At 46.3% G+C, this 27,828-nt stretch overlaps 2 protein-coding genes across 2 annotated transcripts; both read left to right on the top strand.

Annotated features, from left to right (window-relative positions):
* The first annotated feature begins 1,530 nt into the window (after positions 1-1,530).
* On the top strand, positions 1,531-7,604 carry si:ch211-136m16.8 (uncharacterized). Its single transcript, XM_056301659.1, has 6 exons — positions 1,531-1,751; positions 2,571-6,503; positions 6,605-6,809; positions 6,951-7,030; positions 7,193-7,272; positions 7,386-7,604. Exons 1-6 carry the CDS (start codon positions 1,698-1,700, stop codon positions 7,444-7,446), a joined length of 4,413 nt encoding a protein of 1,470 aa, XP_056157634.1. The 5' UTR covers positions 1,531-1,697; the 3' UTR covers positions 7,447-7,604.
* Positions 7,605-10,208: 2,604 nt separating this feature from the next.
* eif3c (eukaryotic translation initiation factor 3, subunit C) lies at positions 10,209-27,307 on the top strand. Its single transcript, XM_056301661.1, has 23 exons — positions 10,209-10,332; positions 11,623-11,738; positions 11,827-11,892; positions 13,710-13,899; positions 16,260-16,385; positions 16,470-16,521; positions 17,135-17,259; positions 17,944-18,074; positions 18,260-18,413; positions 18,758-18,861; positions 20,132-20,273; positions 20,518-20,643; positions 21,469-21,562; positions 22,401-22,588; positions 22,996-23,220; positions 23,423-23,614; positions 24,059-24,230; positions 24,711-24,870; positions 25,539-25,604; positions 25,766-25,853; positions 25,984-26,149; positions 26,435-26,476; positions 26,864-27,307. Exons 2-23 carry the CDS (start codon positions 11,641-11,643, stop codon positions 26,938-26,940), a joined length of 2,784 nt encoding a protein of 927 aa, XP_056157636.1. The 5' UTR covers positions 10,209-10,332; positions 11,623-11,640; the 3' UTR covers positions 26,941-27,307.
* Positions 27,308-27,828: the final 521 nt, after the last annotated feature.

The raw sequence follows: 27,828 nt of genomic DNA, 5'->3' as shown, positions 1-27,828 counted from the left end.
AAGCTTGCGTTTGCACAGTGGCATTGTTTTCTTTGTTGCAGCCGATGTCTGTTCTTGTGACGCTAAAGGCCGTACTCTCTGTGTGAACTGATACAGTAATTCTGCAGAATCCTGTTGAGTTTAAAACATCTGCATGAGTGTATGGGTATTTAAATAAATAAATATGTAAGTAAGTACAAGATGTGCCACTGTAACATTATTTTAAAAAAATAAATAATTATGAGAGGGATGCCCCTTTTCTCCCCTTGAGCACCTGCCCCCCCAAATGTCTGTGCAGACCATTGCCACCTATATTATGGACCCTTTTCTGCCATCTGTATTATGGACCCTTTTCTGCCATCTATATTATTGACCCTTTTCTGCCATCTGTATTATGGACCCTTTTCTGCCATCTATATTATGGACCCTTTTCTGCCATCTGTATTATGGACCCTTTTCTGCCATCTGTATTAAGGATCCTTTTCTGCCATCTGTATTAAGGATCCTTTTCTGCCATCTGTATTATGGACCCTTTTCTGCCATCTGTATTAAGGATCCTTTTCTACCATCTGTATTAAGGATCCTTTTCTGCCATCTATATTGTGGACCCTTTTCTGCCACATATATTATGGACCCTTTTCTGCCATCTGTATTCTGGACCCTTTTCTGCCATCTATATTATGGACCCTTTTCTGCCATCTGTATTCTGGACCCTTTTCTGCCATCTGTGTTATGGACCCCTTTCTGCCACCTATATTATGGACCCTTTTCTGCCATCTATATTATGGACCCTTTTCTGCCATCTATATTAAGGACCCTTTTCTGCCATCTGTATTATGGACCCTTTTCTGCCATCTGTGTTATGGACCCTTTTCTGCCATCTATGTTATGGATCCTTTTCTGCCATCTATATTGTGGACCCTTTTCTGCCATCTATATTATGGACCCTTTTCTGCCACCTGTATTATGGATCCTTTTCTGCCATCTATATTGTGGACCCTTTTCTGCCATCTATATTATGGACCCTTTTCTGCCACCTGTATTATGACCCTTTTCTGCCATCTGTATTATGGATCCTTTTCTTCCATCTGTATTATGACCCTTTTCTGCCATCTATATTATGGACCCTTTTCTTCCATCTGTATTGTGGACCCTTTCATTGCTGCAATGATCTAGTTAACATTAGCCACGTTTGTACCATGGCTTAATGTCAGGGGTCATTATTCTGTTTCTTTATCCTTTGTGTGCCATTCAAATAGTCTTAATTTAATTCTCCAGGAGTTAAAGCAATGCAGAGCTCGGTGAGATAAAGTGGCCATTCCAAAAGCAAAACAAAGAAGCTCCGTCGGTCGTCAGAGTTTGTCTCAGACGAGACACGTCACGGCGGAAGGCCAGCCTGCAAACAGAGAAGTTGACAAGCCGCGGTGGCTCCGCTACACCGTAACCGCACGTTTGCAGCGCTTCATCTTCCACCCGAGTCAGCTGCGCTAATCACCCCTCTTCTTCCTCCTCCTGCTGCTGACACACCGGACGCGTCTCGCAATGAGGAACTGGCCGCCGAGTCGCCTCCGACACGGTCAGCTTTCGCTGCGCGCCGCCTTGGGCGTAATCTGACGTTTCCATCCTCGCGTTCGTGGTTTATTCTCACGGAGGGGGGAAATTCATTTGACCAGCTTCCCGTTTTGCCGACCAGGTTATACCGGGGTTCGAGTGGAGCGATGGACGCGCCAGACCCGTTTACGAGGCTCGAGAGGACTTTTCGGGTGGTTTGGGTGAGTTCTTGTGTGCATGTAGCTGTTTAAAACCGCTTCTCTGCTGCGCTCCTGATACTTGTGCCATTATTTCAAACTGGGGGATGTTACGCACCATAATCAACAATTGTCTCTCTCTCTCTCTCTCTCTCTCTCTCTCTCTGGCTCTCTCTCTCTGGCTCTCTCTCTCTCTCGCTCTCTCTCTCTCTCTCTCTCTCTCTCTCTCTCTCTCTGGCTCTCTCTCTCTCTCTCTCTCTCTCTCTCTCTCTCTCTGGCTCTGGCTCTGGCTCTGGCTCTCTCTCTGGCTCTCTCTCTGGCTCTCTCTCTCTCTCTCTCTCTCTCTCTCTCTCTCTGGCTCTGGCTCTGGCTCTGGCTCTCTCTCTGGCTCTCTCTGGCTCTGGCTCTCTCTCTGGCTCTCTCTCTCTGGTTCTCTCTCTCTGGCTCTCTCTCTCTCTCTCTCTCTCTCTCTCTGGCTCTCTGGCTCTCTCTCTCTCTCTCTCTCTCTCTCTCTGGCTCTCTCTCTCTCTCTCTCTCTCTCTCTCTGGCTCTCTCTCTCTGTCTCTCTCTCTCTCTCTCTCTCTCTCTCTCTCTCTCTCTCTCTCTCTCTCGCTCTCTCTCTCTCTCTCGCTCTCTCTGGCTCTCTCTCTCTGGCTCTCTCTCTCTCTCTCTCTCTCTCTCTCTCTCTCTCTCTGGCTCTCTCTGGCTCTCTCTCTCTCTCTCTCTCTCTCTCTCTCTCTCTCTCTCTCTGGCTCTCTCTCTGGCTCTCTCTCTCTCTCTCTCTCTCTCTCTCTCTCTCTCTGGCTCTCTCTCTCTCTCTCGTTTGCGCCAACGCACACGCAGAACTACATAACAGACGCCGTGGGACGCCTCCTCAGGCCAGAGACTGCAAACGCACCAGACAACAGTGGGTCTGACTCACGCGATGGGGAAAAAGGAAGTCTCCGTGCAGTTGGTGACGCCAGAGAACCGGGAGACGAGGAGGAACGGGGAAGTCCCACGACAGCCCCTGGGGACGCGTCATCACGGTCGGCTGCAGCCTGGGACGCCGGGCAAGAAGATGTGCAGTTCCCCTTACAGGTCAATAGAGGGCACGGTTGTATAGCGTCAGAGGAAGGCGGGGGGAAGCGAGACCGTAGCGGAGGTCCGCTAACCACAGAGGGGGAAGTTGAACAAGGCAGCGATGGGAAGCTAAAACTTCACGGTAGAAGCTGGAGTGTGACTCAGGGGTCTGATGAGCGGCAAGACTTGGGGAACAACGGGGATCCCTTGCTCTTACAATGTGCAGTAGAAGAAAACATAAAAGACATTTGCAAAGAGAGGGACAAGGCCGCTACATCCCTTGTCCAAGAAGGAAGAAACAAAAGCCCTTTCCAAGTGGAGGATGAAGAGGCAGCGGAGTATTTCAAAGACCCAAACGATGTCAGCAGTTTGGGGACAGAAGAACGCAATAACAAACTGTGTATGGAAGCGGACCTGAGTATTGGGGAGGGGAGTGGTCAGTGCTCTGTATCAGAGGGCTGGGAGAGGGAGGAGGATGGAGAGGCAGGGGTGACATATGAGGTAGCCGTGATGGAAGGAATGAAGAGAAGTGACAGCGTATCACAACATGCCGACTTGAACCTCCTAACTTCTGAGAATGGCTCAGATTCTGATGAGAGACGAATGGGACCGGGTCTAAGAGAGGTCCACGACACTCCGCCAGTGAGTGAAAAGTCAGAGGAGGGCAGAAAGGTAGAGACAGACCCGCAGGTTACTGCGGCAGGGCCAGAGCCATGTTTTGAACCCCAAATTGCCCGCTACGAAACAGAACTTTTGTCAAATGATGAGAGGACTGTTGTTGGCAAAGAAGAGATGATGATGAGGCAGAATATTGAAAGAAGTGAACCGAATGAAGTGCAGAACCAGAGAGAGATGGAAGATGGGACTACGGCAGTGGACAAGGAACAGGATTCTACCACTGAAGAAGAAAATCTCAGTAAGAAGGAAATTACAACAAACAAAGTATCAGCTGAGGAAACGTGGCAGGAAGATGGTTCTGAAGCAGTTACAGAAGACGGTAAAGAAGAGGGACATAACAGGGAGGTGCTGATAAAGAACGCTGAAACAGGAGCACAGAGAGCTCGGCTTGAAGATGGAGACAAACACGATGAGCCAGAGGTAGTGGAAATCGCAACCAAAACACGAAATGAGGATGCCGTGGAAATCAAGAGCCCGGAAGTTTCAGGAATATCTGGAAATCTCCTCTATGAGACAATGCTCGACAACGAATCAAAAGCAGCAGGGACGATTGCTCCAACGGGTGAGAAGTTGGCTGACGCGGAGAAGGGCTGTATCGAAGAAGAACGGGTTTTAAGTGAACAAGTGAGAACAGTCCTCATGCCCCTGGCAGTTGAGATAAAACCCAATGGCAACAATGGAGAGGAAACGAGTGGGGAGCTGAACATCAGTTCCCCGGGGACGAGCGGTGAGCCTGTTGTTTTTCCTGAGAAGCTGACGTCTACCGTGTGTGGGGCAAATCAAGAGGGGGTTCCTGGAGTTTACAATGGCCACTGGCAAGAAGACGATGGGACTCAAAGGATGACGGGAGGAGGGGATTCCACACAAAACCAGACCACCCAGTTACCAGAAGGGCCAGGGAACTTCCGCAACATAGCTGGTAGCACTGAAGGGGATCATATCCTGGTGACAGAACACGAAATAGACCGACTGGACTCACAACTGAAAAGCTCTGGGGGCATTGTGACTGACTTTGATATGGTTGTGAAGGGGCAGTCTGAGATCTGGCACCTAATAGACGCAGAATTACCCAGGAATACAGAGAGACCACCAGCTGAACCGATGAATGTCGAAGCAGCTCAGCTATCAAGACAGGCAGCTGTGGAAGAAGCAGGACCTGTGATTGCATCACTGGAAATGGCAGCCAGACAGCCAAGTGAGGGTTACAGGGCAGAGAAAGAACCAAGTGTTATGGCTGAAAAGATCTTGGTTGAGCCATTGCTTGCCGTGGAGTTAAGCAGATCCACCGTGGCTGCACCTGGAGACGGTGTCAGGACGGGAGATGGAGTCTGCAGTGCATCTGGAATAGAAGAAGACGAGCCCAGATTGACAGGAGATGTTGTGAAATTATCCGAGACTAAATTCGAGAAGATAACGGGGACGAGGTTCTTGAATGAATCGGAGGACGTCGTGGTGTCAGAGCGGAGCCATGGCTTGGCCACCAATTCACCAACGGACGGCGATGAAACTGAGGGGTTGGAACTGTCGGCGCCGACTTGGCAAACGTCAGGTGAGGATCAAAATGTAGAGCCACACGATTCTGCAAAAGTGATACCAGATTGGAAGTTAAATCTTAAAGAAGTGACAGAATCTGAAGAGGAGGAGAAAGCAGTGGAAAATGAATGGAGGAATAGAGCTGACGAGGAAGATTGGAGACTGTCGACATTGGGGGAAACAGCTGGATTATTCAAGAAACAAGGAAGAGAAATGCCTTTGACGGGAGGATTTAAGATTGCAGATAATTCCAACACAGAGCTCTCCGGGTCAGCGAAGACAAACCTGTCAGACATGTCACCCGACGTGAACCATGGAAAAACGATGATGACAGTCACCAAATTGCCTGAGGACACAATGAAATTTGAGTCAAAACCAGAAGACACGGTTGTGATGTCAGCGGAAGAGGAAAAGACAGCAGACAGACAAACTGCAAAGGTGACAGAAATAGCTGAAAGGAATGATGAAGAAACTGACCCGACAGTTACGGGACTCTCCAGTGAGACAGATGAGGAAATACTTGAGATGTGGACCAAGGCTGTGTTGTCAGAGGACAATGACGATGAAGACGAGGCCACAACTCTTATCCAAACGAGAAAAAGGGAAGCCATGAAGAAGCCTGGGGCACAGACTGCTGCAGAATTGCTCCCATCAAACGTGGAACCAGACCAAGAGCTGTCAGCACAGACGGATGAAGACGAGCCACTGCGTTCTAGATTAGTGAGTGGGGCAAAAATGACAACTTCGTCAACATCAGAATCGGGATTTTCTGATTGGTCCCAAATTGGTCAGATGGCACCAGAGAATGAGACGCATCTGCTGACGTCAGATTATGCGGGAAAACCCCCAGACACAGCTGAGATGGGGGAGATGTTTGTGTCTGAGTTGTCTACGATGCAATCTGAGGTGACGGAGGGAAAAGCTGAACCAGAACAGTTGCATGTCGAGGAGGATCAGCCATCCCGTACGTTGGCAGTGCAGAAAATACGCCAGGTGGAGACGAGAGCTGTCTTGTCAGAGGAACAGTGTAACAATCTGCCAAATGAACCACAAGAAAACAGAGGCACAGAAAATACTGAATCGGTGGAGGTCAAGGTGACCGATCCTGACGTTCCAGAATCCAAACCAGGGAAAAAGCCGGGCCGGGTGGACGCTGAGGGAAAGGAGGCTAACTCACGTGCAGAGATAGACTCTGTTTTTGTCAGAGGCGAGCCTGTGAAACATGGCGATGGGCCTCGTGAGAAGGTTGTGCGTATCATTCCAGATGGGATGGAAGAGAATGATTTAGGACCGGTAAACGAAAGGGTGGAAACTGACTCCTTTCCTCCCGGGGAAAGAGGTGAGTCAGAGGCCCACTTAGGGGAAAGACTTGTGGGTAGGGAATCTGGTGGCCACGCATGTCTTAACTTCCAGGAAAAGCTGCGCGAGGTTCGCGTCCTGGACGAGGCCCATCCGGAGAGGTCAAAGGTCACGTCTGGGTGGAATGCAGGAGATCGGGCTAAGGTACTGTTTCTTCCTTGAACTATTTTATTTTTTTACCATCCCTACAGTCAAACAGCCACACGTGTTATATGCATGATTCTCGCTCTTTATTGCCGCCGCAGTTAAACGCCTCCGTTCTGGACTTCACCGCTCAAAAGTCGAGGATTGCTGTGAAAAACCCGTCGGCAAGACCACCGAAAGATCCACGCTCCCTCCTTCACAAGCCCTCTGTGGATCCCACACCCCCAAAGCCTTCTGGGAAGCTGCCTGCCAAAGGTCTGACAGGTGTGCCGTTGGGAGGTGTCGGCATTGGAATTAAACTGCCAGGTAGGTTTCAGAAATGGAGGGTCAATGACAATCTGTTGGGCCTACTTATTATTATTATTATTATTATTATTATTATTATTCCCTGTTCAACTGACGTTGACTCGGTTTTTAATGCCCTGTCTGGTTTGTCCTGATTGACAGGTCTTGGAGCTGGTCCTCCAGTCTTAAAGAAGACACAAAAGGTGTTGAGAGATCAAACTAAGGCGGAGAGCTCCTCACAGGTAACGTCAGTCGAATTCATTCAGGTCATAACCCCTTCATAAGGGTTCTGTGTTGTCAGTCTTACTCATAAATCATCCTCGTGAAGCAATGCACGTAAATGTCAGCCGAAATCCTCACGCCTTGAATGAAATGACCTGCATTTGAATGTCTACTTCCAACAGGAGGCCGAGGCGGGAGACGAGTCCGCTGAATCAGAGGAGATGGAACACAAACCCAAATGGATTCCCCCGAACCAACCGGGGTGAGAGCATGTCCAACACGGCCGGCCCGTTAATTACAGAGAGAACGGGTGTCCGGACGGTTCTAACTCTTACACGTTAACCTTTTATTTGTTTTGTTTTTTTCCCTCACCAGATTTGGAAACCCGTTCATGTCTGAGCTCAAGAACAAACTGAACAAACCCACGGAAGACTGAGAGGAGGAGGACTCCCATCTGTAAATATCGGACTTTTGGTGTAAAGCGGAGATTCCACCGGATGTATTTATCACAAACAATTTGATACAGAGCCTAAATTGTTTATCTTTTGAAACTTTTTTCTCCTTTTTTTTATTTTTAGTTTAATAAAACGTGGCACGGAGGCTGTGTACGCTGTGGTTTTTTTCTCACATCTCGCGTCAATTGGTGTAAAGACTCAAATCATCCAAACGGTCTCCGGCAGACGGCCCGTCATCACCGGCAACATTTTGCAGGTAATCTGCGTATGAAACCGATCGCTGGTTCGGTTTGTTATCCCGCCGTGCTGTTTCTAAGGGCGGGGATACCTGCAGTCAGCTGAGACGGAAGACGTCGCCTAGATGAGTGGTGAGACGTTTCTCTCGATAAACGGTGTGTCCAGATGAACTGATTCGTCCATCCATCCATTACCCTGCTCTCAGGGTCCCGGGGATGCTGGAGCCTGTCCCCAGCAGTCATTGGGCGGCAGGCGGGGAGACGCCCTGGACAGGCCCGCCAGGCCATCACAGGGCCTGGGGGCCTGAACTGATGCAACTTTCTGATTTTTATGGAATGCTTTGTGAGAGGTGCAGGTGGAGGAGAGATGCTGGGTATATTGGGGGAAGGATGCTGAATATGGAGCTGCCAGGGAAGAGGAGAAGAGGAAGGCCAAAGAGGAGGTTTATGGATGTGGTGAGGGAGGACATGCAGGTGGCTGGTGTGACAGAGGAAGATGCAGAGGCCAGGAAGAGATGGAAACGGATGATCCGCTGTGGCGACCCCTAAGTAGTAGTAGTAGTAGTAGTAGTGGCTTTGTGCAGGTGGGCAACATGGCAAATTTACAAATCTTTTGTTTTGAAATATTACTACACTAGTCTAAATCTCCCTCCTCTTATCCTGCCAGCTAACCGCCTTCCCCCTGCCCCTAAACCCCCCCCCACTCCAACTCCCTCCCCCCAAATGCTCGGAATCATCTGAAATGCCGAGAAAAGTGGTTTTTAGCCATTTTGAGAACACGCATATTTTGCATAATTATGCATAATTATGCATAATTATTGTAATTTTCTGATATTTTCTGGTCCTCTCTGGAACAATACCAACCACCTCCAAAAAAAAATTAGGATCATAAGTGCATTTTTGCAAAAATGCATTTATTTTGCATAATGCCGAAACATTTCTAAGTCCCAGAAATTTTTTTTATATAGGTGAAAAAATCAAAGATGCTCAGAATCATCTGAAACGCAGAGAAAAGTGGTTTTAGCCATTTTTAGAACATGCATATTTTGCATAATTATGCATAATTATTATAATTATTTTAATTTTCTGGAACAATACCTACCACCTCCAAAAAAAAACAATTAGGATCATAAGCGCATTTTTGCAAAAATGCATATATTTTGCATAATGCCGAAACATTTCTAAGTCCCAGAACATTTTTTTTATATAGGTGAAAAAATCAAAGATGCTCAGAGTCATCTGAAATGCTGAGAAAAGTGGTTTTTAGCCATTTTTAGAAAAATGCATATTTTGCATATTTATGCACAATTATGCATAATTTTAATTTTCTGGGATTTTTCCCCTCACTCTCTGAGACAATACCTACCACCACCAAAAAGAATTAGGATCATAAGGGCTTTAGTTTTCGGTCCCGCTATCTACACTAACTAACTCAAACGTGTATCTTGACACAGTTGGCAAGCGTTGCTCTCCATCAGCACTGGACGTTAAAATGAAATGTTTATGAAGCACCTTGAAAGGGTCACAAAAGCAGGACAGTGATTACCCACCCCCACAAAAAAAGCCTGTTACTATAGCAACATGAATACGCTGTAAAAAGTTCTGGGCTGCAACTTTTACAAACTCCCGCTGAGTTTGGGGTTTTGTAGTCGTTGTGGCAGCGGAGAAACACGTGTAGCGGTCCACGCAGAACTGAATGGCGGTTCTCATCCGGTAGAGGGCGGAAGTCGCCCTCTCTCCCCCCCCCCCCGTCCCTCGAGTGAGGAACGTAGCCCATCCGGATGTACACAGATCGGCGCTGATGTCATTCCTTATTCTTCGTCGCTATAGACCAGTGGTTCTCCACCTTTTTGGGGTCCTGGACCCCCTGCGTATTTTTGATCTACCCCGAGGACCCCTCCACCTGATCTTGGGGGAGGGGGGTTGCAATTTGATAGAAACAGTAGAAACTGCATTTTAAATTGCATTATAGCATTTATTCACTCTTTGGGGCAAAAATAAGAGCTTTCAGTTGTAACTTAGATATAGTTAACAAAACAGAATTCTTATGCAGTAACTTTCAGATATATGTAACAAAACAGAATATGTATTCAGTAACTTTCAGATATATGTAACAAAACAGAATATGTATGCAGTAACTTTCAGATATATGTAACAAAACAGAATATGTATTCAGTAACTTTCAGATATATGTAACAACAGGATTTTTATGCAGTAACTTTTAACAATGCAAACGGGAGCGAGATCTCTTATTAAAATACAATAAATTACACTTGTGAAACAGATGTAATTAGAGAAAAAAGTCCTGTTACCCTTTATAGTTTAGGTAGATAAAGGTCTCAGTCACATTTGAGTAAAATAATCCTATTTCTATAAATGTCATAGGATCTTTATTTTAAAGAGATTTTATTTTCACGGACCCCTTGCAATTACACCACGGACCACTAGGGGTCCGCGGACCCCCGGTTGAGAACCACCGCTCTACAGGCTCCACTTCCTTTCCATGACGCAACTGCCGGAAAGGAGCATCGGCACGGCTCTCGCTTGTGACCAAGAAGCTCGCAAACCTGGACTTTAAAGCCTCCCCAAACTGTATCGACACACCACCGGGCGGCTTTCACAAGGGGATACGTGAGTTTTAATCTCGGCTTTATTTGGACGTAGCGGTTCTCGGCTACACGCGGCCGGCGAAGGCTTATCTGCCCGGGCAGGCACGCGGGAAGGCCCCGCTTCTCTGCCCCCCCCCCTGCCGCCGCCGCCGTAGCAGCATTAGCTTAGCATCGGCGGCGCGCCACGCCAGCGTCGGAAACGGCCGCCGCGTTTTAGCCGAGCCGTGAGCGACCCGCTCCGACGGGGCAGACCCTTTAGCTAGGGGCTAACGTGTCTTATTAGTAGTTTACACTAACATTCATTAATGTAAACCACTAATAAGACACTACTAATAAGACACGTTAGCCCCTAGCTAACGGGTCAGACCCTTTAGCTAGGGGCTAACGTGTCTTATTAGTAGTTTACACTAACATTCATTAATGGTAATGTAAACCACTAATAAGACACTACTAATAAGACACGTTAGCCCCCTAGCTAACGGGTCTGACACTTTAGCCGAGCGGTTAGCGACGTCGCCTAACCGATACACCCCGTATCGAATCCCGCACCGGGCAAGAAAATAACCGCTTTATAGTTTATCTGTTCGCCTGTAGGCAGACGCGTATTAGTCCCAGTTTTGTTGATTTGTACCAGTTAAGACAACAATGCCAAGCCCCAAAAACTGCTGGAATCGCTAAACCAATGTGAAACGTATCCATAGCCACATCTGCCGTGCGTTGATTCTCACCTTGTTCATTTTGTGAATGAGATTATTAAAGGTGGGATAGGTAGGGGTTTGTTTTTCTGTTTTTTTGCGTCGTTAGGCAGAAAGTCCATACTCTTTCACCATATTGTAATTCAACTGGTTTGACACTTCTGCGTCTCTCTTCTTGGTTCTGTATACAGGCTTTAGAAACGCTAGTCCGTAGTGAAGCTTTTAGCCAATCACGGGTCAGTTCAGAGAGACGGCGTTCCTATTGGCTGTCACACAAACGCGGACGAGCGTGTGTGAGATCAATTTGCGTCCACCCTGTCTCCCGGGTGGCGTGTGGTTGTGACCCTAAAAATCAACAAGACCAACTTGACATTTCTGCTTTCCAAGAGGCTGAAGAGTGACGCGGCGGTCATATTGGGGGAGGGGCTTAGCAGACTGACACAGGCAACAGAGAGGAGGAGGAAAGTTTTGCACTCGAATGTTCATGTTAACTACTGCGGCGTTAACTAAATGTATTAAACATTTTAACGTTGACCTATTAAGCGCTGTATTATAGTCAAGGTTCTGCTGCCACTTTGCAAAAATGTCACACGCAAATATGTGCTCTGTTTTCACAGACTGGGAGATCTTCTGCGATGTCTCGTTTCTTTGCAACCGGGTCTGACAGCGAGTCAGAGGAGTCCTCGTCGGCGGATGAGATCACCCCTAAAGCACCTGGGACCACTTTAAGACAGTCAGTAGCGTTCATTTAATAAAGCCTGGCATCATAATACAAAGAAGTACATTTGTGTAATTCACACCGATTCATACCGTGTTCCCAGGTCACTGCTTCTTAGTGATGATGAGGAGGACACCAGGAGAGTCGTACGCAGTGCCAAGGACAAGAGGTTGGTGTAGCTTCATCCTGTATTACATACAGTTGGATGTGTAAATTTCCTATTTGATATTTCTGGTTTCCAACCACGGTGTTCCATTGTCTGGAGCCCGGAAAGATTACGTTCGCAAAGAAAATGACTGAATTTGAGAAACGGGCTTGTTTTGCAGATGAACAAATGGTCGAAATATCCATGGAAAATCCTCCTCGCACAAAGCAATAAACTTGCAGTAGATAGAGGACTTGTAAAATTAGGACATTTGAGTCAACAATGCCTTTTCATGGAGCATCCGGGTGACATGGCGGTCTATTCCATTGCCTGCCAGCATGGGGATCGCTGGTTCGAATCCCCGTGTTACCTCCGGCTTGGTGGGGTGTCCCTACAGACACAACTGGCTGTCTCTGCGGATGGGAAGCCGAATGTGGGTTTGTGTTCTGGTCGCTGCACTAGCACCTCCTCTGGTCGGTCGAGGCGCCTGTTCAGGAGGGAGAGGGAACTAGGGGGAATAGCGTGATCCTCCCATGTGCTACGTCCCCCTGGTGAGGCTCCTCACTGTCAGGTGAAAAGAAGCAGCTGGCAACTACACGTGTATCAGAGGAAGCATGTGGTAGTCTGCAGCCCTCCCCCAGATCGGCAGAGGGGATGGTGCAGCGACCGGGACGGCTCAGAATAGTGGGGTAATTATCCGGACAAAACAATGCCTTTTCATTGCTTTGAACGGTCTTGAAATTGTTTACCACTCACAGTGTACTGTTCTCTGCTTACCGCCATGTTTACATGACAACCAACTAATTCAGTGAAGTCAGGATTGTTGAATTCCACCCAAGTTTGCCAATTGGAACTCTGACATCAGGAATCAACAACATTTATTTGTCATTTAATTTCATGCACTTACGTACATGAAATGAAACAAAGTATTTCCCCCATCAGTGCAACACAAAGACCAAAACAGCCAAACTACAAGAACACATATATCTAAACTACAAAAACACATATCCACCATATCCAAAAATAATTTCACTGTCCAAGAGAGCGAACGCCAGGATGACTGTCGGAACTGCCCGTCTGCATGGGCTATCAGTTAGCTTAGCCTGCCCCGCTTCCACATCCTGTCAGACCGCCCGCGGTGTTTCCTCCTCGGGCGTAGCTCCAAGCAGGGCCATAGTCCCTGGGCCCACTGGATGCAGCAGACCAGGCTCCCCCAGCTGATCCAACGCCAGCTTTCCCAGCCAGACACCTTCGACACACCTCCCCACACTCCACACGACGACACCAAGAACACAGTCAATGCTAGGAGAGGTTGCCGCCAGACTGCCCTCGGTGTTATTGGAACTGCCAGTCTGCATGGGCTAGCAGTTAGCTTAGCCTGCCCCGCTTCCGCAGCCTGTCAGACCTCCCTCAGTGTTTCCTCTTTGGGCGCAGCTCCAGGCAGGGTCTTGGTCCCTGGGCCCATAGGACGCAGCAGACCAAGCTGTCCCAGCTGATCCTGCGCCAGCTCTCCCAGCCATCAAACGAAAACACAAACTTAGACGCAGACGTGGAAAAAGACACTGCATGGACAGTACTGGTTGAGGCCGCTGCAAACGTTAATTCGTGCCACCATCTTCCCATACCGGAAGCTGACCAAAAAAAAAAAGTCAAGTGGCGTTGTACTTTTACTAGTAAGAGGTTAAATTTTGCAATATTTTGCGTCAGCTGGAACACAGCATTAGACAAACCCTGAGTTCACATCTTGAAGGGACAAGTGCCAAACTTTTCCAAAGTGCCAAAAATCTCAATTTTTCAAATGGTTTACCCCCCCATTCATTTTTCTTTTTCTTATGCCCCAGGTTTGAGGAGCTGACCAACCTCATCAAGACAATCCGTAATGCAATGAAGATCAGGGACATGTCAAAATGTCTGGAGGAGTTTGAGCAGCTGTGTCGAGCTTTTCTGAAAAGCAAGACTATAGTGGACAAAGAGGGGGTTCCGCCCTTCTATATCCGTCTGCTTGCGGACCTGGAGGACTATCTGAACCAGGTCAGAACCCTTAGGGCTGGATCACATTATGTCTTCTAAAACCTTGGTGTGTTCTTGTCGAGCTGTAGAGGTGGTCCTGGACTCTGAGCACGACTTGCTGTTGTTTCTGCCAGGTAGGTTTTAAGATGAGTTAAAAAAAACTATTTGGATGGCAGGAATACCTGAAAGGACAGAAAACCCCTGATACTGGGAATCCTGGGAACTATAATAGAGAACCACTCTGTTAAAGGAATTGTTTTAAGACTCGGTATATAATATTTTTTTGTTTCAATTTCACTTCAAAACATATCTTAACATGGACACATGGACTGAGAGTCTACAGTGGCCAGGTTTCATAGACGAGTGCAGGAGCAGTGTAGAGTTATTCTAAAGTCTGACTGCAAACCTCGCTCTTCTAGTAGTCGGAGAAGCTCAGAGGGCTTCTCCGACTGCTTAGAAGCAGTACCTCTTGGCTGTCGGTCAACTTTATGCGTGCAACTCATCAGTTTTGCCAGACGGTTGTCGGTCCAAGCCCTGATTTCAGTGGGCTTGTCACCCTGGGCTAAATGTAAAAAATCGATCTACTTCACCTATCATGTATAGGCTGTAAGGAGGAGAACTACTTCTGGGGAACAATGGACCGAAAAGACGTAGAGCCTGGGTTTGCCGTGAATCCAGACATCTGTTTATGAACGAGGCCCAGTGTTGGTTTAACTTTTACAGCGTTGCTAGAGATCTTGTGGACAAACTAAGCGCCAATCCCCCCACCTTGCATGTCAACCATTTTCAGTGAATGCATTCGTGGACGAGCTTGTTGTGGAAAAGGAATACAAAATCCCCTATTTGGGATTATTTTCCTTTTAAACCGGACGCAGCCGGCAAGGGTGGTCCTAAATGAAGTAATTTGCCATCTTTGCAAACGAGTAGTGAAAATCTAATTTTACTGAAACATTACATCTTGCAGGCTACCGTTCTTCAGTTAAACAAAATAAATCACCTTGACATCTTTGTGAAGCAACAAGTTGTAAAGACGCTGGACAGCCGTCTGACACGATTTGGGGGGTAAAAGTCCGATGGCATCAGAAGGATGCCTCTGCTTGCATCCTCCAAATGAACAGACAGGTGGGGATAACATAACTATGCTATTAAATGACCGGGGTGCACAGCTGCACATAACAGTTGTAGGTCTACTTCTCAAATGTGAGTTATGATTTGACATTGCTTTTCAGCACCAGTCGATACGACAGCGTCCACTAAAGACTGTTTTGTGAAAGAATCGTCAGAAATCAGTGCAACAACAACATGCAAAACTGCCAGTTGCTATCCGTGCACGCTTTGAATTGTGCTTCACTGCTTAATTGTCATCCCAAAAGAACAACTGATTTGATCACCGATTGCTGATATATTCGTCCAAGCACCCAAGCCTACTCTGTCCTAATACTAATAAATGCTCTTGCAAAAGTGCTTCACTAGGCGTCCGGGTAGCGTGGCTGTTCATTCCGTTGCCTACCAACATGGGGATCGCTGATTCGAATCCCCCTGTTGCCTCCAGCTTGGTTGAGCATCCCTACAAACACAATTGGCCGTGTCTGCGGGTGGGAAGCTGGATTTGGGTGTGTGTCCTGGTCGCTGCACTAGTGCCTCCTCTGGTCGGTCATGGCGCTTGTTCCGGGGGGGGGGGGGAATAGCGTGATCCTCCCACACGCTACGTCCCCCTGGTGAAACTCCTCACTGTCAGGTGAAAAGAAGCAGCTGGCGACTCCGCATGTATCGGAGGAGGCATGTGGTAGTCTGCAGCCCTCCCCGGATCAGCAGAGGGGGTGGAGCAGCGACCAGGACGGCTCGGAAGAGTGGGGTAAATGGCCAGATACAATTGGGGAGAAGGGGGGGGGTTTCGCAGCAGTAATGTTGGTGTAACCAAGATGTTGGCTGATCTTTTTTTTTTTTTTACATGCGTAGATTATCAACGACAACATGTTTTGCCAGTAATGGGGGGGGGGCATGTATGTGCATGAAGCTGGTTTGGCGTGAGAGTGAGGGTTTACAGGAGAGAAGGAGGAATCAGCGAGGGGTTGGATTTTTTATTTTTTTTGCTTTATACTTTCAAAATCCAGCTCACTTCTGCAAAGCTACATATTGTAGCTCTGAATATGGTTGTGCTCAGGGGTTTGGCGTAGTTTGTTATCACAGGTTAAAAAAGGTTGTTTTAATTGGGAGTAAGTCGGACTCTTATTTGTCCCAAGTCCTCAACTGGTTGTCTTTGATATCGATAATCATGTTGGTCAGTGGTGTTTTTATTTTTCTGGAAGAACTCGTAAAAGATTTTTTTTTTTCTTTCTCCCTTGAGAGTAAATGGAAGTTGTGTTATTTCGTTTTACCAGCTGTGGGAGGACAAGGAGGGCAAGAAGAAGATGAACAAGAACAATGCCAAAGCCCTCAGCACCCTACGTCAGAAGATCCGCAAGTACAACCGTGACTACGAGACCGAGATAACAGCTTATAAAGAGGCACGGCTGCTTCATAACAGTGCATCACATGTTTTCCGGATGAGAGTTACTAGCTTTGCCTCATGACTGCCCTCTGTTTCACAGAACCCTCAGGAGTCTGCCGATGAGGAGGAGGAAAAGGAGCGCGGAGATTCTGGTTAGTTTTTCGTGTGTGTGCGCATTAGCGCTACATGGGATTCATCAAGTATATGCTCTTGCCACAGTAGAACCCCACCTCATGCTGATGTTTTCCCGTAGGTGATGGGGCTCTGTATCAAGTTCCATGTAATGTGCCGTTACTTTACCATGTGTAAAATGCACTTGTGTTTACAATTTAGACTTGCCCCCTTCCAGTGACCTGACTTGTCAACTTCCCAATCTTAGACGTATTGGGAGAAATGGACATGGCCACACTTGTGGCGAGTCCTCATAGATGCGGTGATGAATTTTGTTTATTCAGTTGAAATATCAGTTGAGGCTTGTTTTGAGTTACTCTATCCATCATCCGAACCGCTTGTCCTGCTCTCAGGGTCATGGGGATGCTGGAGCCTATCCCAGCGCTAACCACTGTGTGACCATGCCGCCCAGTTACTCCATATTTTTTTCCGCATGATTTGTGAATGAAAGAAAAGTCACTGGAATGGGTTTTTAACAAATTGTGTAGTAATTATTATTGATTATTTGCACCAATCTGCTGGATGTACTGTTTTGTTGATTATGTGGCGCTGTCAGAAGATCCACCTTCCCTGTTGCTCTTGTTATTCTCTCAGGTTCGTCCTCAGACAGTGAAGCGGAGGCAGATGAGGGAATGTCAGCCAGTGCCTTCCTTAAGAAGTCTGCATCTGAGACAGTCTCAGAGGCCAGCAAGTTCCTTAAGTCAGCCAAAGGCTCAGGGGTAAGAGTTCAGCATGATGAGGGCTAGAGTTAATCTCACTGTTGAATTAACCATTACCCTGGATGCTGCTGCATTTTACAGATATTTTACAAGAGGTAACAGCTGGTTAAGACCATGTCTTTAAAGTCCTCACTCTGTCCTAATCTCCGCCAAACCTCTCCCAGACAAGCATCACGTCAGACTTTCTCTCAGATTGTGGGAATTTGGCAGAATAAGAGGCTAAACCAGTCTTATTATACTCTGGTGTGACCGTAGGCAACGTAAAGACAAGCGCGTCTCAAAAATCAGTGTAAAACCTTTCCTAATTTTTTTGAATGAAATGGCTGCAAATCAGGTCCCTTGTTTGTTTTGATTTCTGATGAATAATAATGAGGCGTGATGGTTCATTCTCATAAATTTGCTTTTGACTTAACATTTTTCATCATGGTAGTGTTTTTGTGTTTGAAAGCCTTTGTCTTTTGTTCTATTTCTGTTATTTAATCATTTAGATGATTTAGATCATGTATTATCTTTATGTTGCTGCTGTCCGAGGATTAAATGTGCTTTTTGTTGCCCCATTTATTTCAAAACAGCTTTTTGTTTTTGTAAACTCAGTTTTCTGTACGAAGAAACTTTGTATTTTGAAAATGCTACGCACATTTGTTCTTGATTATTAGTTTACCAGGATTGTCTCCTGTTTGACAGGACGAGTCTTCCTCCAGTGATGATGACGAGGATGATGAAGAGTGGGGCTCAGACACTGTGGACAGCGGCAGTGAGAGCTCAGATGAAGGAGAGGGGAAGAGTTCCTCCCTGGCTGTGGTTTTCCTCAAGAAGTGAGACGGCCTCCTCTCCTCCAGCTAGAGACTGCACACAACAACACATGACTACACACAGTGACTAGACACACTGGAACAAAAACAAGCATAACAACCAAGCATGTATTGCAAAAAGTACATGACCGGATGTACCTAGGTAAGTAATCGATTTTAATAATCTTCTGTCCTCCTCCCTTTCCCAGGACCCAGGAAGGAGAAAAAGCTGCTGAGAAGAAGAAGGATGTGAGGAAGAAGAGGCATAAGAAGAAGGAGCGTCTCGATGAGGAGGGGGAGGAGGAGGCAGGAGAGGAGGCTGAGGGAGGATGGGAGAAGGTTAAGGGGGTCCCACAGGTCAAGGTGAGAAAGGGGGAGGATGGCACACCTTGGATGCTAGAGTGTAGGACATGAATCCTGTGTGTCAGTTAGTCTTAAAACATGTCTGGTGTTTCCAGTCCTTCATGTGTGGACATGAAGTGGACATGTACTGTATTCACAGGTGGCACAGCTCTTCTTCTTTGAAATGATCAGAATCCCACACATCTTTTTTTTTTCTTCTCTAAACTCCAGAATGTGTTTGGACAGATTCATTCAATGCTATTTTTCCAGACTAAACACCTAAAGTGGTTCATATTGTACAAACACTCTGACTTATATACTGTACGGTCCCTTATATTACTGTGAATGTTTCTGTGTGTTATCAGGAGAAACCCAAAATGTTTGCTAAAGGCACTGAGATCAACACACCATTAGTGGTGAAGAAACTTAATGAGATCCTGCAGGCCAGAGGCAAGAAGGGCACAGACAGGTAAGACTCAGACAGGTCTGTAGTAAACAGATGGGTAACAGGTTAGAAAGGTCCATAGCGCTTTGTCTGAAGACTTCATGTTTTGCCCCGAAAACGTTTGCCAACACACAGGATGTGATGTCACAGTCCCTGTGCCATTCTTCAGAGTGAGCATTCCCACCAAAGACCAATTCAGACAACAAGCTTAATGTATTCCTTCTTGTCTTGAACACTGCACTAACCTTTCAATGGTTACCGTTGTGCACATCAGGCTACACTATTATGGATCTAGTGGTCCATCTCATAGGCAGCATTAAAACCTAAACCATTTGCCCAGGTGATATTCTGTTGTCATGCAGAATCCCCAGCAGGCAGTTTACGTCAGTGTGATGCTGAGCATCAGTCCCTTAAGTATCCCCCCTAAACTAGAGGGCATAAAAGTAATCCTGTAAAGATTAATTCATCTTCAGCCGCTTCTCCGGGGTCGGGTTGTGGTGGCAGCAAGCTAAGTAGGGTGCTCCAGACGTCCCTCTCCCCAGCAACGCCCTCCAGCTCCTCCTGGGGGATCCCAAGGCGTCCCAGGCCAGATTGGACATGTAGTCCCTCAGTGAGTTCTAGGTCTACCCTGGGGTCTCCTCCTAGTTGGCCATGCCCAGTAAACCTCCAAAGGAAGGCGCCTAGGAGGCATCCTAATCAGATGCCTGAACCACCTCAACTGGCTCCTTTCAATGCAAAGGAGCAGCGGCTCTACTCCGAGCTCCCTCCGGATGTCCGAGCTCCTCACCCTATCTCTAAGGCTGAGCCCAGACACTCTACAGAGGAAACTAATTTCAGCCGCTTGTATCGGTGATCTCACCCTTTCGGTCACTACCCAAAGCTCGTGACCATAGGTGAGGGTTGGAACGAAGACTGACTGGTAAACTGAGAGCTTTGCCTTCTGGCTGAGCTCCCTCTTCACCACAACGGTCCAGTACAACGTCCGCATTACTGCTGGTGCTGCACCAATCCGCCTGTCAATCTCCCGCCCTATCCTACCCTCACTCGTGAACAAGACCCCAAGATACTTGAACTCCTTCACTTGAGGCAACAACATCCTTTAAAGATGTCTGTACAGTTCACACCACAATATCCATTTCAAAGTGTAATTAGTTTGCAGACACTGTAAGAAGCGTGGGTCACTCCAAAACCAAAACTGAAACCTAAAAATGAAACCACTGTTAGGGATTGTTTATCTTTCTTTTCTGTTTCCTGGCCTCTGTCCCTCCGTCCTTCTCTGCCTTCCTCACTCCAGGGCTGGACAGATCGAGCTGCTCCATGCTCTGGCAATCATCTCCGGAGAGAACAACCTGGGCCAGGGCATACTCGTGAAGATCAAGTTCAACATCGTTGCCTCACTGTACGACTACAACCCTAACCTGGCTGCTTTCATGAAGGTAGGAGCGAGGGCTGCACGGCACAGACCACATGTCATTGCCGCGATAACCCTGCTACATATTGCAATATAGGTTGCAATATAACAAACACCTGGGTGGGGGGGTGATAAATATTGCTTTTCGGGAATTTTGCAATAGATTACAAAGAAGCCATAAAACGCTCCTGGCAGAAGTGTGTGTGGTAAAACCTGAAATGTGCTCTGGAGTGTGGAAATTGTAGTTCTCATTCTGTCTTTCTGTCTAGTCCGACATGTGGATCAAGTGTCTGGACTGTATAGATGAGCTGCTGGACATCCTGTTTGATAATAACAACATCTTCATCGGGGAGAACATCGCAGAGGACAGCGAGAATCTTGCCATCTCAGACCAGGTTACTACACACACACACACACACGTCTGCCTCTTATGAGTTTGTTTGTTTTCTTCTAAATTTGACATCCTGGTCCATCACTTTGGTAATATGGGTTAAGCTGTTTACTTGTGGTAGGAAGGTTGTGAATATGAGCCACCGGTAGGACACGATTGAAAAATGATGTTGTCCAGTAGAGGCACTCTGCCCACAGCCTGACAGGAAAAAAAAAAAAGGCCACCTAGAAACACTGCAGTTATGGGTGCAGTTCTTTGGATGAGATGTTGAACATGAACAGAGGTTCCAACTCCATTTGGTCATTAAAAAAAATCCCAGGATTTCTTTTGCAGAGATTGGGATCGCCACCTGATCATCCCGTCCTACTTAACTGGCAAATTTAAATCCTTGTCTCTTCGCCCTACACCGTCAATGTGTGGTGAACGTTCTGGTGCTTCATGCGTGTGGAGATGCTATACGTGGGTAGTGGAAGAGTCAAAATCCCAAACAATGCAGCACTTTAAATGCCTGGCAAAATAGTGCTGTACAAATGTAAAGATTCTTCCTCCTCATTAATGATCTTTTAGCGAGTTCATCGGTTTTAATTTATTCATAATCTGTTTTTCTAACTTTGTTATAGTAGTATTGAAAAAGTGCTAAATCCAATTTTTATCCCTATTGTTTATTTATATCATCTTTGTTTGAGCAGCAGGTGGAGTCTGGTGTTTAGAGACTGCTCCGTAACTGAAAGGTCACAAGTTCGAGCACTCCAGCGCTCTTTTTGTGTTCTACATTAAGACAGTGGTCACCTGTTGTGAACTCGGAGCATGGTGTTTTTCTTATGTTCAGCCTTTCAGGGTGCGGGGCTGCATCTTGACTTTGGTGGAGAGGATGGATGAGGAATTCACCAAAATCATGCAGAATACAGACCCTCACTCTCAAGGTCAGCAAAACTCCAAACTACCCCCTGGGTACCTCCTTAGTACCCCATAATACCTCTGTACTACCCCTTGATATCTCCAAACAACCCCATATTACATCCATATTACTCCTTAGTACTTCTATACCACCCACACCCCCCCCCCTTTTCTCCCCAATTGTATCTGTCCAATTACCCCACTCTTCCGAGCCATCCCGGTCGCTGCTCCACCCCCTCGGCCGATCCGGGGAGGGCTGCAGACTACCACATGCCTCCTCCGATACATGTGGAGTCACCAGCCGCTTCTTTTCACCTGACAGTGAGGAGTTTCACCGGGGGGATGTAGTGCGTGGGAGGATCACACTATTCCCCCCAGTCCCCGCGCCCCAACCAACCAGAGGAGGCACTAGTGCGGCGACCAGGACACATACCCACGACACATACCCACATCCGGCTTCCCACCCGCAGACACGGCCAATTGTGTCTGTAGGGACGCCTGACCAAGCCAGAGGTAACATGGGAATTCATACCGGAGATCCCATGTTGTTAGGCAATGGAATAGACTACGCTACCACTACACTACCCAGATGCCCCCCCCACACACACACACACCCCATTCTTGTCGTGGGTTCAGTCACAGACGGCAGTATTTCTTTGTCACGTATAACCCCTTCATCATCCTCATTTGTAGTCATGCTTTATCAGACATTAACCCATACCATTTAATGCCAAGATGAAACATGTCAAGGTTTTAACTTTCTCACATCATCCAAACTTCAAATCAGAATTTTGATGGCAATATTTTAAACTTGCTGACTGCTGATTGACTAGCTCACTGGTTCTTTCTTTCTTTGTCTCTCAGAGTACGTGGACAACCTGAAGGATGAGGGGCGAGTCTGTGGAGTTATCGACCGCCTGCTGAGCTACTTGGAGAATAAAGGCAGCACAGAGGAGATTTGTCGTGTTTACCTGAGGCGCATTATGCATACCTACTACAAGTTTGACTACAAGGCTCATCGCCGCAGCCTCGGTTTCCAGGGAGAGACTAAGGTAGGATATGATTGAGAGAGAGAGGGGCTGCTTATTACGTTGTATTGCATTTTAAAAGAGATAAATGTCTACACAGCCATTATGAGCACTGGCTAGAAGACTGAGTAGTTTCCGTTTATTTTCAACAGTGATAACAGGATGTGTGTCGGTCATGATAAAAGTCTAAAATCAATTTTGACTTGGATAGATTACATATAGCGAGGAATTGGGGGAATTAACTTCCTCTAGGGAGTAATCTCATTACTTCTTTGCCAAATGTAAGTATTGGGAGTAATGAGTAATCTGATTTCAGTATTACTTTGGTAAAGTAGTGAAGCAGTAATGAGAAATCTAGATTACTTCTCTACTTTGGTGGTCACAGGAAAGAGTAGTGAGTAATGTGTTACTCTGTGTTGTCTGTTACCCAGTCGGAGCGGGATCAGGAGGAGAGTCAGGGTGAAGACAGTGCCGTGATCATGGATCGCCTCTGTAAATTCATCTATGCAAAGGACAGAACTGACCGAATCCGAACATGCGCCATCCTCTGCCACATTTACCACCATGCCTTGCACTCCCGCTGGTACCAGGCCCGTGACCTCATGCTGATGAGCCATCTGCAAGACAACATCCAGCACGCAGATCCACCTGTACAGGTAAATAAAGAACAGACTGGAAGTTATACATTACACCTGTACAGGAAAACAGGAAGTGGACATCAACCTGCACATCTAAAAAGGAAGAAATCTGAGAAAATGAGGCTATCTTCTTCTCTCTTTCTATCACTCTGATTGTCCCCCTGTCTGTCGTTCCCTCTCTCCATCTCTTTCTTTCTCTGTTGGTCTGTCTGTCATCCAGATCCTGTATAACAGAACCATGGTCCAGCTTGGTATCTGCGCTTTCCGTCAAGGCATGATCAAAGATGCCCACAATGCTTTGTTGGACATCCAGTCGTCGGGCCGTGCCAAGGAGCTCTTGGGCCAGGGACTGCTCATGAGGAATATGCAGGAGCGCAATGCTGAGCAAGAGAAGATTGAAAAGAGGCGACAGGTGAGTGTGATGGGTGTCCAGCTCCCAGGGCAGATGGAGGTTTGTCAGCTGGGTTACTCTCAGTACTTCACAGCTGCTATGGTCTCCCCCTGGGGGAAACTACAGCTGGCTAGAATCAACACAGGAGAACCCTATACTGACTTTCAGTCAGGCCCCTGTAAAAAGTGGAAAAACTCAGACCACAGTCATTTATCCTTAGGAAGGTGTGTCGAAGTACTCTTATCATTATACTCTTATCATCATATCTTTGTGTAGCGTTTTAATGTTCACCATAGTAACAACATGAGGAAGAAAGTAGGCAACAGTCATTTTGAACACTATTGAAAATCTTGAAATCTGTTAAAGGATTTAAAAAAAAAAATGTGACGGGAAGGAGCACGGCGGTGTTCAACCAGGATGTGTGCAGGACCCAGATGGTGTCTCTGTGACATTTCTGTCTCATAGGTGCCGTTCCACATGCACATCAACTTGGAGCTGTTGGAGTGTGTGTACCTGGTGTCCGCTATGCTACTGGAAATCCCCTACATGGCTGCGCACGAGTTCGACGCCCGCCGGCGCATGATCAGCAAACAGTTCCACCACCAGCTCAGGGTGGGAGAGAGGCAACCCCTGTTAGGTACTGACTCCTAGAACAAGGGTTACACACTGAGGCAGTGACCTTATAATCCCCAACTGGAATGGTGTCTTTATCACAGCGGTGCAGAAAACAGTATAGTCAAACCTACAGAACTATTTTCATAGTTTTGAGCAATTCTATATAATGCCAGTGGTCCATACGTCACATAGTTAATTATGTTTTCTTTAGTCACTTCTTCATCTTCAACATTAACAAGGTGTTTTATATGAACATGGTACATCTTTATTGCATATTGATCATTCACTGGCCTGATTTGAAGCCTGATAGGTGAGTGAAAGGCAACACCGACAATTTTATTCTTTTTATTTCCATTTAGCATTTCTTTTCATGAGATCAAAATTCTCACGTGAAAACTTTGCGTTAAAATGCAGTTCATGACTGCTAGCCAAGTATGAGGCAGACCGGTGCTTCCTGTCTCTGCAGCTGAAAGCTAATTGGTCCTTATTGTCCACTCCGCAGGTCCTCCAGAGAGCATGAGGGAACACGTGGTGGCAGCCAGCAAGGCCATGAAGATGGGTGACTGGAGAACCTGCCACTCCTTCATCATTAATGAGAAGATGAACAGCAAAGTGTGGGACCTGTTCCCGGAGACGCAGAGGGTTCGAGAGATGCTCGTCAGGTTAATATGAATATATATATTTGAATATATACAGCTTTCATATTAGTTCCTCACGTAGAATCAGGGCTGCACCAATGGGGTTAAAATGATAGTCCAGATTATTTGAAAGGCCCAATCCTTTCCGAGTTCCTAGACATTGTAATCATAGTTATTATTCACAATCATTGGTCTGTTTGATTTAAGGAAAAATAACTCCATCACTGCAGTCTCGGGAGCTTGTATCACCATCTTGACTGTTTTATCCTACACCAGACATTCTACATGAATAGTTTCTTTGTATTAGATTTGCCAATACTCTGTAAAATGTAATTGGTCAAAATTACAATCACACTAGTTCTTCACCCAAGATTTTGCATCTTTTTTTCATGCTAAACTGTACCTCCTGTACCTAGTATTTGCCTTCTTTCAGGTTAAAGTCGAGCTCGGCGATGGTAAAATGAACTGAACTACTAACATTATCTGCTGATATGAGGCTATGACCTCATGAAACAACTAAATTTGTAAAAATGTAATAGGCTGAAAATCCTTATCTATTTGAAAGTCATTTTTGTTGATTACAGCCAAAATGGTCTTTAGAAAAAAATGTATGACACTATTACATTTTTTTTACTTCTAATGGTAAAGAGTTGTAGTTCTGAAGATGTGTGTGTGTGTGTGTGTGTTTCTAGGAAGATCCAGGAGGAGTCCCTGAGGACATACCTGTTCACTTACAGCAGCGTCTACGACTCCATCAGGTAAATCCACAACACAAAGCGTCAGAGGTCACACAGAGATGTCGGGGTGACGGTGTCATTCGGTGTTGGTCTGTATGGTCCATACTGGGGTTTGTTTGTCTGTTATTCTGGGTTTGCTGGGCTTTTTAAAGTTGAACTGAAGTGGTATTTTTGTTCTCTAGCATGGAGATTCTGTCTGAGATGTTTGAACTGGAGCTGGCCACAGTCCACAGCATTATCAGTAAAATGATCATCAACGAGGAACTCATGGTAAACCGCTTTGTCTGTCCTCTTGTCTGACCGTACCTCTGCTTTATGGGTATCTGATCCTTGTCTGGTAGTGTATTGTCAGTGTATTAGTTTGATAGAAAAGACCATTCACTCCGTCTCCCCTCCCCAGGCATCTCTGGACCAGCCCACCCAGACGGTGGTGATGCACCGCACAGAGCCCACTTCCCTGCAGAACCTGGCCTTGCAGCTAGCTGAGAAACTGGGAGGGCTGGTGGAGAACAACGAGCGGGTCTTCGACCTCAAGCAGGGCGTCTATGGAGGGTACTTTAACAGAGGTGAGGTCACTTCCTGTCTCCAGGTTCCAGGGATCATTGTCGAAACAGTTATTAACCACCACCATGGCTCCTACAAGTAACCAGTGTTTTAGAATTGAATCCAGAGATATTGGTGATATGCTTCCCAACACTTAGATGATTTTATACTAAGTATTATTAGTGTATCATTATTATCTACAGCAGTAATCTGACTTATTTTACACTGTAATAAATTAGTTATTATACACAACAGTAATATATTAGTTTTTATATACAGTTATAATATGAGACTTTTTTGTCTATCAGATCAGAAAGGTTCCTATCAGCAGAAACAAGGTTACCAGAGAGGTATGTGGACATACTTCCCCACTCTGTCTGTCTGTCTGTCTGTCTGTCTGTTTGTGCACGTGCCTGTTATCCACTATGGAAAGCAATTTATTTTTTATTTGGCTTAAGGTGCTTCTGTTCAGATGTCAGGTCAAGTGAAGATGATGACTAAGATTATTGTGTAACGTTACACTTGCTTTGTCAGGGTGTGTGTTTTCAGAACATAGACTTGGGTTTCCAGTAAATATTTGGTGGTTCTACCAAACTAGTTCATTAATTTGGTATTTACCAAATGAAAACTAACAGTCCTTTTACCATGCTCAGATTTTCTTTCTTGACGGTAATAAAGCCCCATCCAAACTCTGGTCACATGACCTGCATGTCCCTCTCTGTCTCTGCCTCCCACAGACCAAAAAGGGGGTTACCAGCAGAAACAAGGCGGGTACCAGCGAGGAGGCTACAGAAACCAACAGAGAGACTACTGATGAGAGCCCTCCACCCGTATCTCCATTCCATTACATCATACCGGTTATCCTTCCTAGCTCCGGTCTGCACACTAGTCTCCATTACAACAGACTGCTCACCCTGAACCCCAGACACCTTCAAACCAGATGCATCGTGGGATATTTTACACCACCTGCTCCTTTTTGTTCAGCCTGAGTTTTTTTTGTTTTGGGCTAGTTTGTTTGAAGACGGCTGTGATTAAAGGTAGTTTCAGTCTGGCGGCTCCAGGCTGTCGGGTGGAATATTGTCATTGCTAGCCTGATAAAATAAACATTGGTCAACATCAGTTCTGTGACATTTCCTTACGGAGATCAATAAAGTATCTCAAAATCCAAAAAAATTCAAAAATCATGTCAGTGATTCTTAAGAACCCGTTTGTCTTTTCTGTGAAGGTTGGTTCATCTAACTAAAATGGAAGGAGCCTGTGTGTCTGTCCTTCAGTTTTCTCGACAACAGTTCGTCCGGTCGACGTGACCCTTGGTGGGTGTATTGCTGATGGGCCCAGAGGAAATGCAGTGTCGAGTGTGAAGTTGTTTGGATGAGCAGTTGTCAAGCAAATCGAAGGACAGACATGCATACACCGATCAGCCGAAACATTAAAACCACTGGTAGGTGAAGTGAATAATGTTGTATGGGAATAAGCTTTAGTCATTCTATCACATCTTCTGCTATGCAGTCATGTGCAAAATAGATCAGGAAGAGAAAAGTGAACCCGTGAGCCACCTTGTCTGTAAGCATTTTGAGAAACGAAGCCAAGGATTGTCATTTTTGGGCCAAGAGGAAAAGTGGCTTCAGATGCATTTGAATGACTTAAGTGAACAAACATTTACTCAATCTCTATTGTTAGACAGCCTTAACAGTAAAAAAGA

This window comes from Lampris incognitus (assembly GCF_029633865.1).
Source record: "Lampris incognitus isolate fLamInc1 chromosome 17 unlocalized genomic scaffold, fLamInc1.hap2 SUPER_17_unloc_1, whole genome shotgun sequence".
NCBI lineage: Eukaryota > Metazoa > Chordata > Actinopteri > Lampriformes > Lampridae > Lampris > Lampris incognitus.
The sequence above is the reverse complement of the archived record's forward strand: the minus strand, read 5'-3'. Positions and strand labels throughout refer to the sequence as shown.

Excerpts from the sequence above, each read along its gene's own strand:
- si:ch211-136m16.8 (XM_056301659.1), top strand. The coding sequence starts at position 1,698 with ATGGACGCGCCAGACCCGTTTACGAGGCTCGAGAGGACTTTTCGGGTG. Across the intron at positions 1,752-2,570 it reads GGACTTTTCGGGTGGTTTGG|AACTACATAACAGACGCCGT; the intron begins GTGAGTTCTTGT and ends ACGCACACGCAG. Across the intron at positions 7,273-7,385 it reads ATTCCCCCGAACCAACCGGG|ATTTGGAAACCCGTTCATGT; the intron begins GTGAGAGCATGT and ends TTCCCTCACCAG.
- eif3c (XM_056301661.1), top strand. The coding sequence starts at position 11,641 with ATGTCTCGTTTCTTTGCAACCGGGTCTGACAGCGAGTCAGAGGAGTCC. Across the intron at positions 17,260-17,943 it reads AGTCAGCCAAAGGCTCAGGG|GACGAGTCTTCCTCCAGTGA; the intron begins GTAAGAGTTCAG and ends CCTGTTTGACAG. Across the intron at positions 25,605-25,765 it reads AGCGTCTACGACTCCATCAG|CATGGAGATTCTGTCTGAGA; the intron begins GTAAATCCACAA and ends TTTGTTCTCTAG.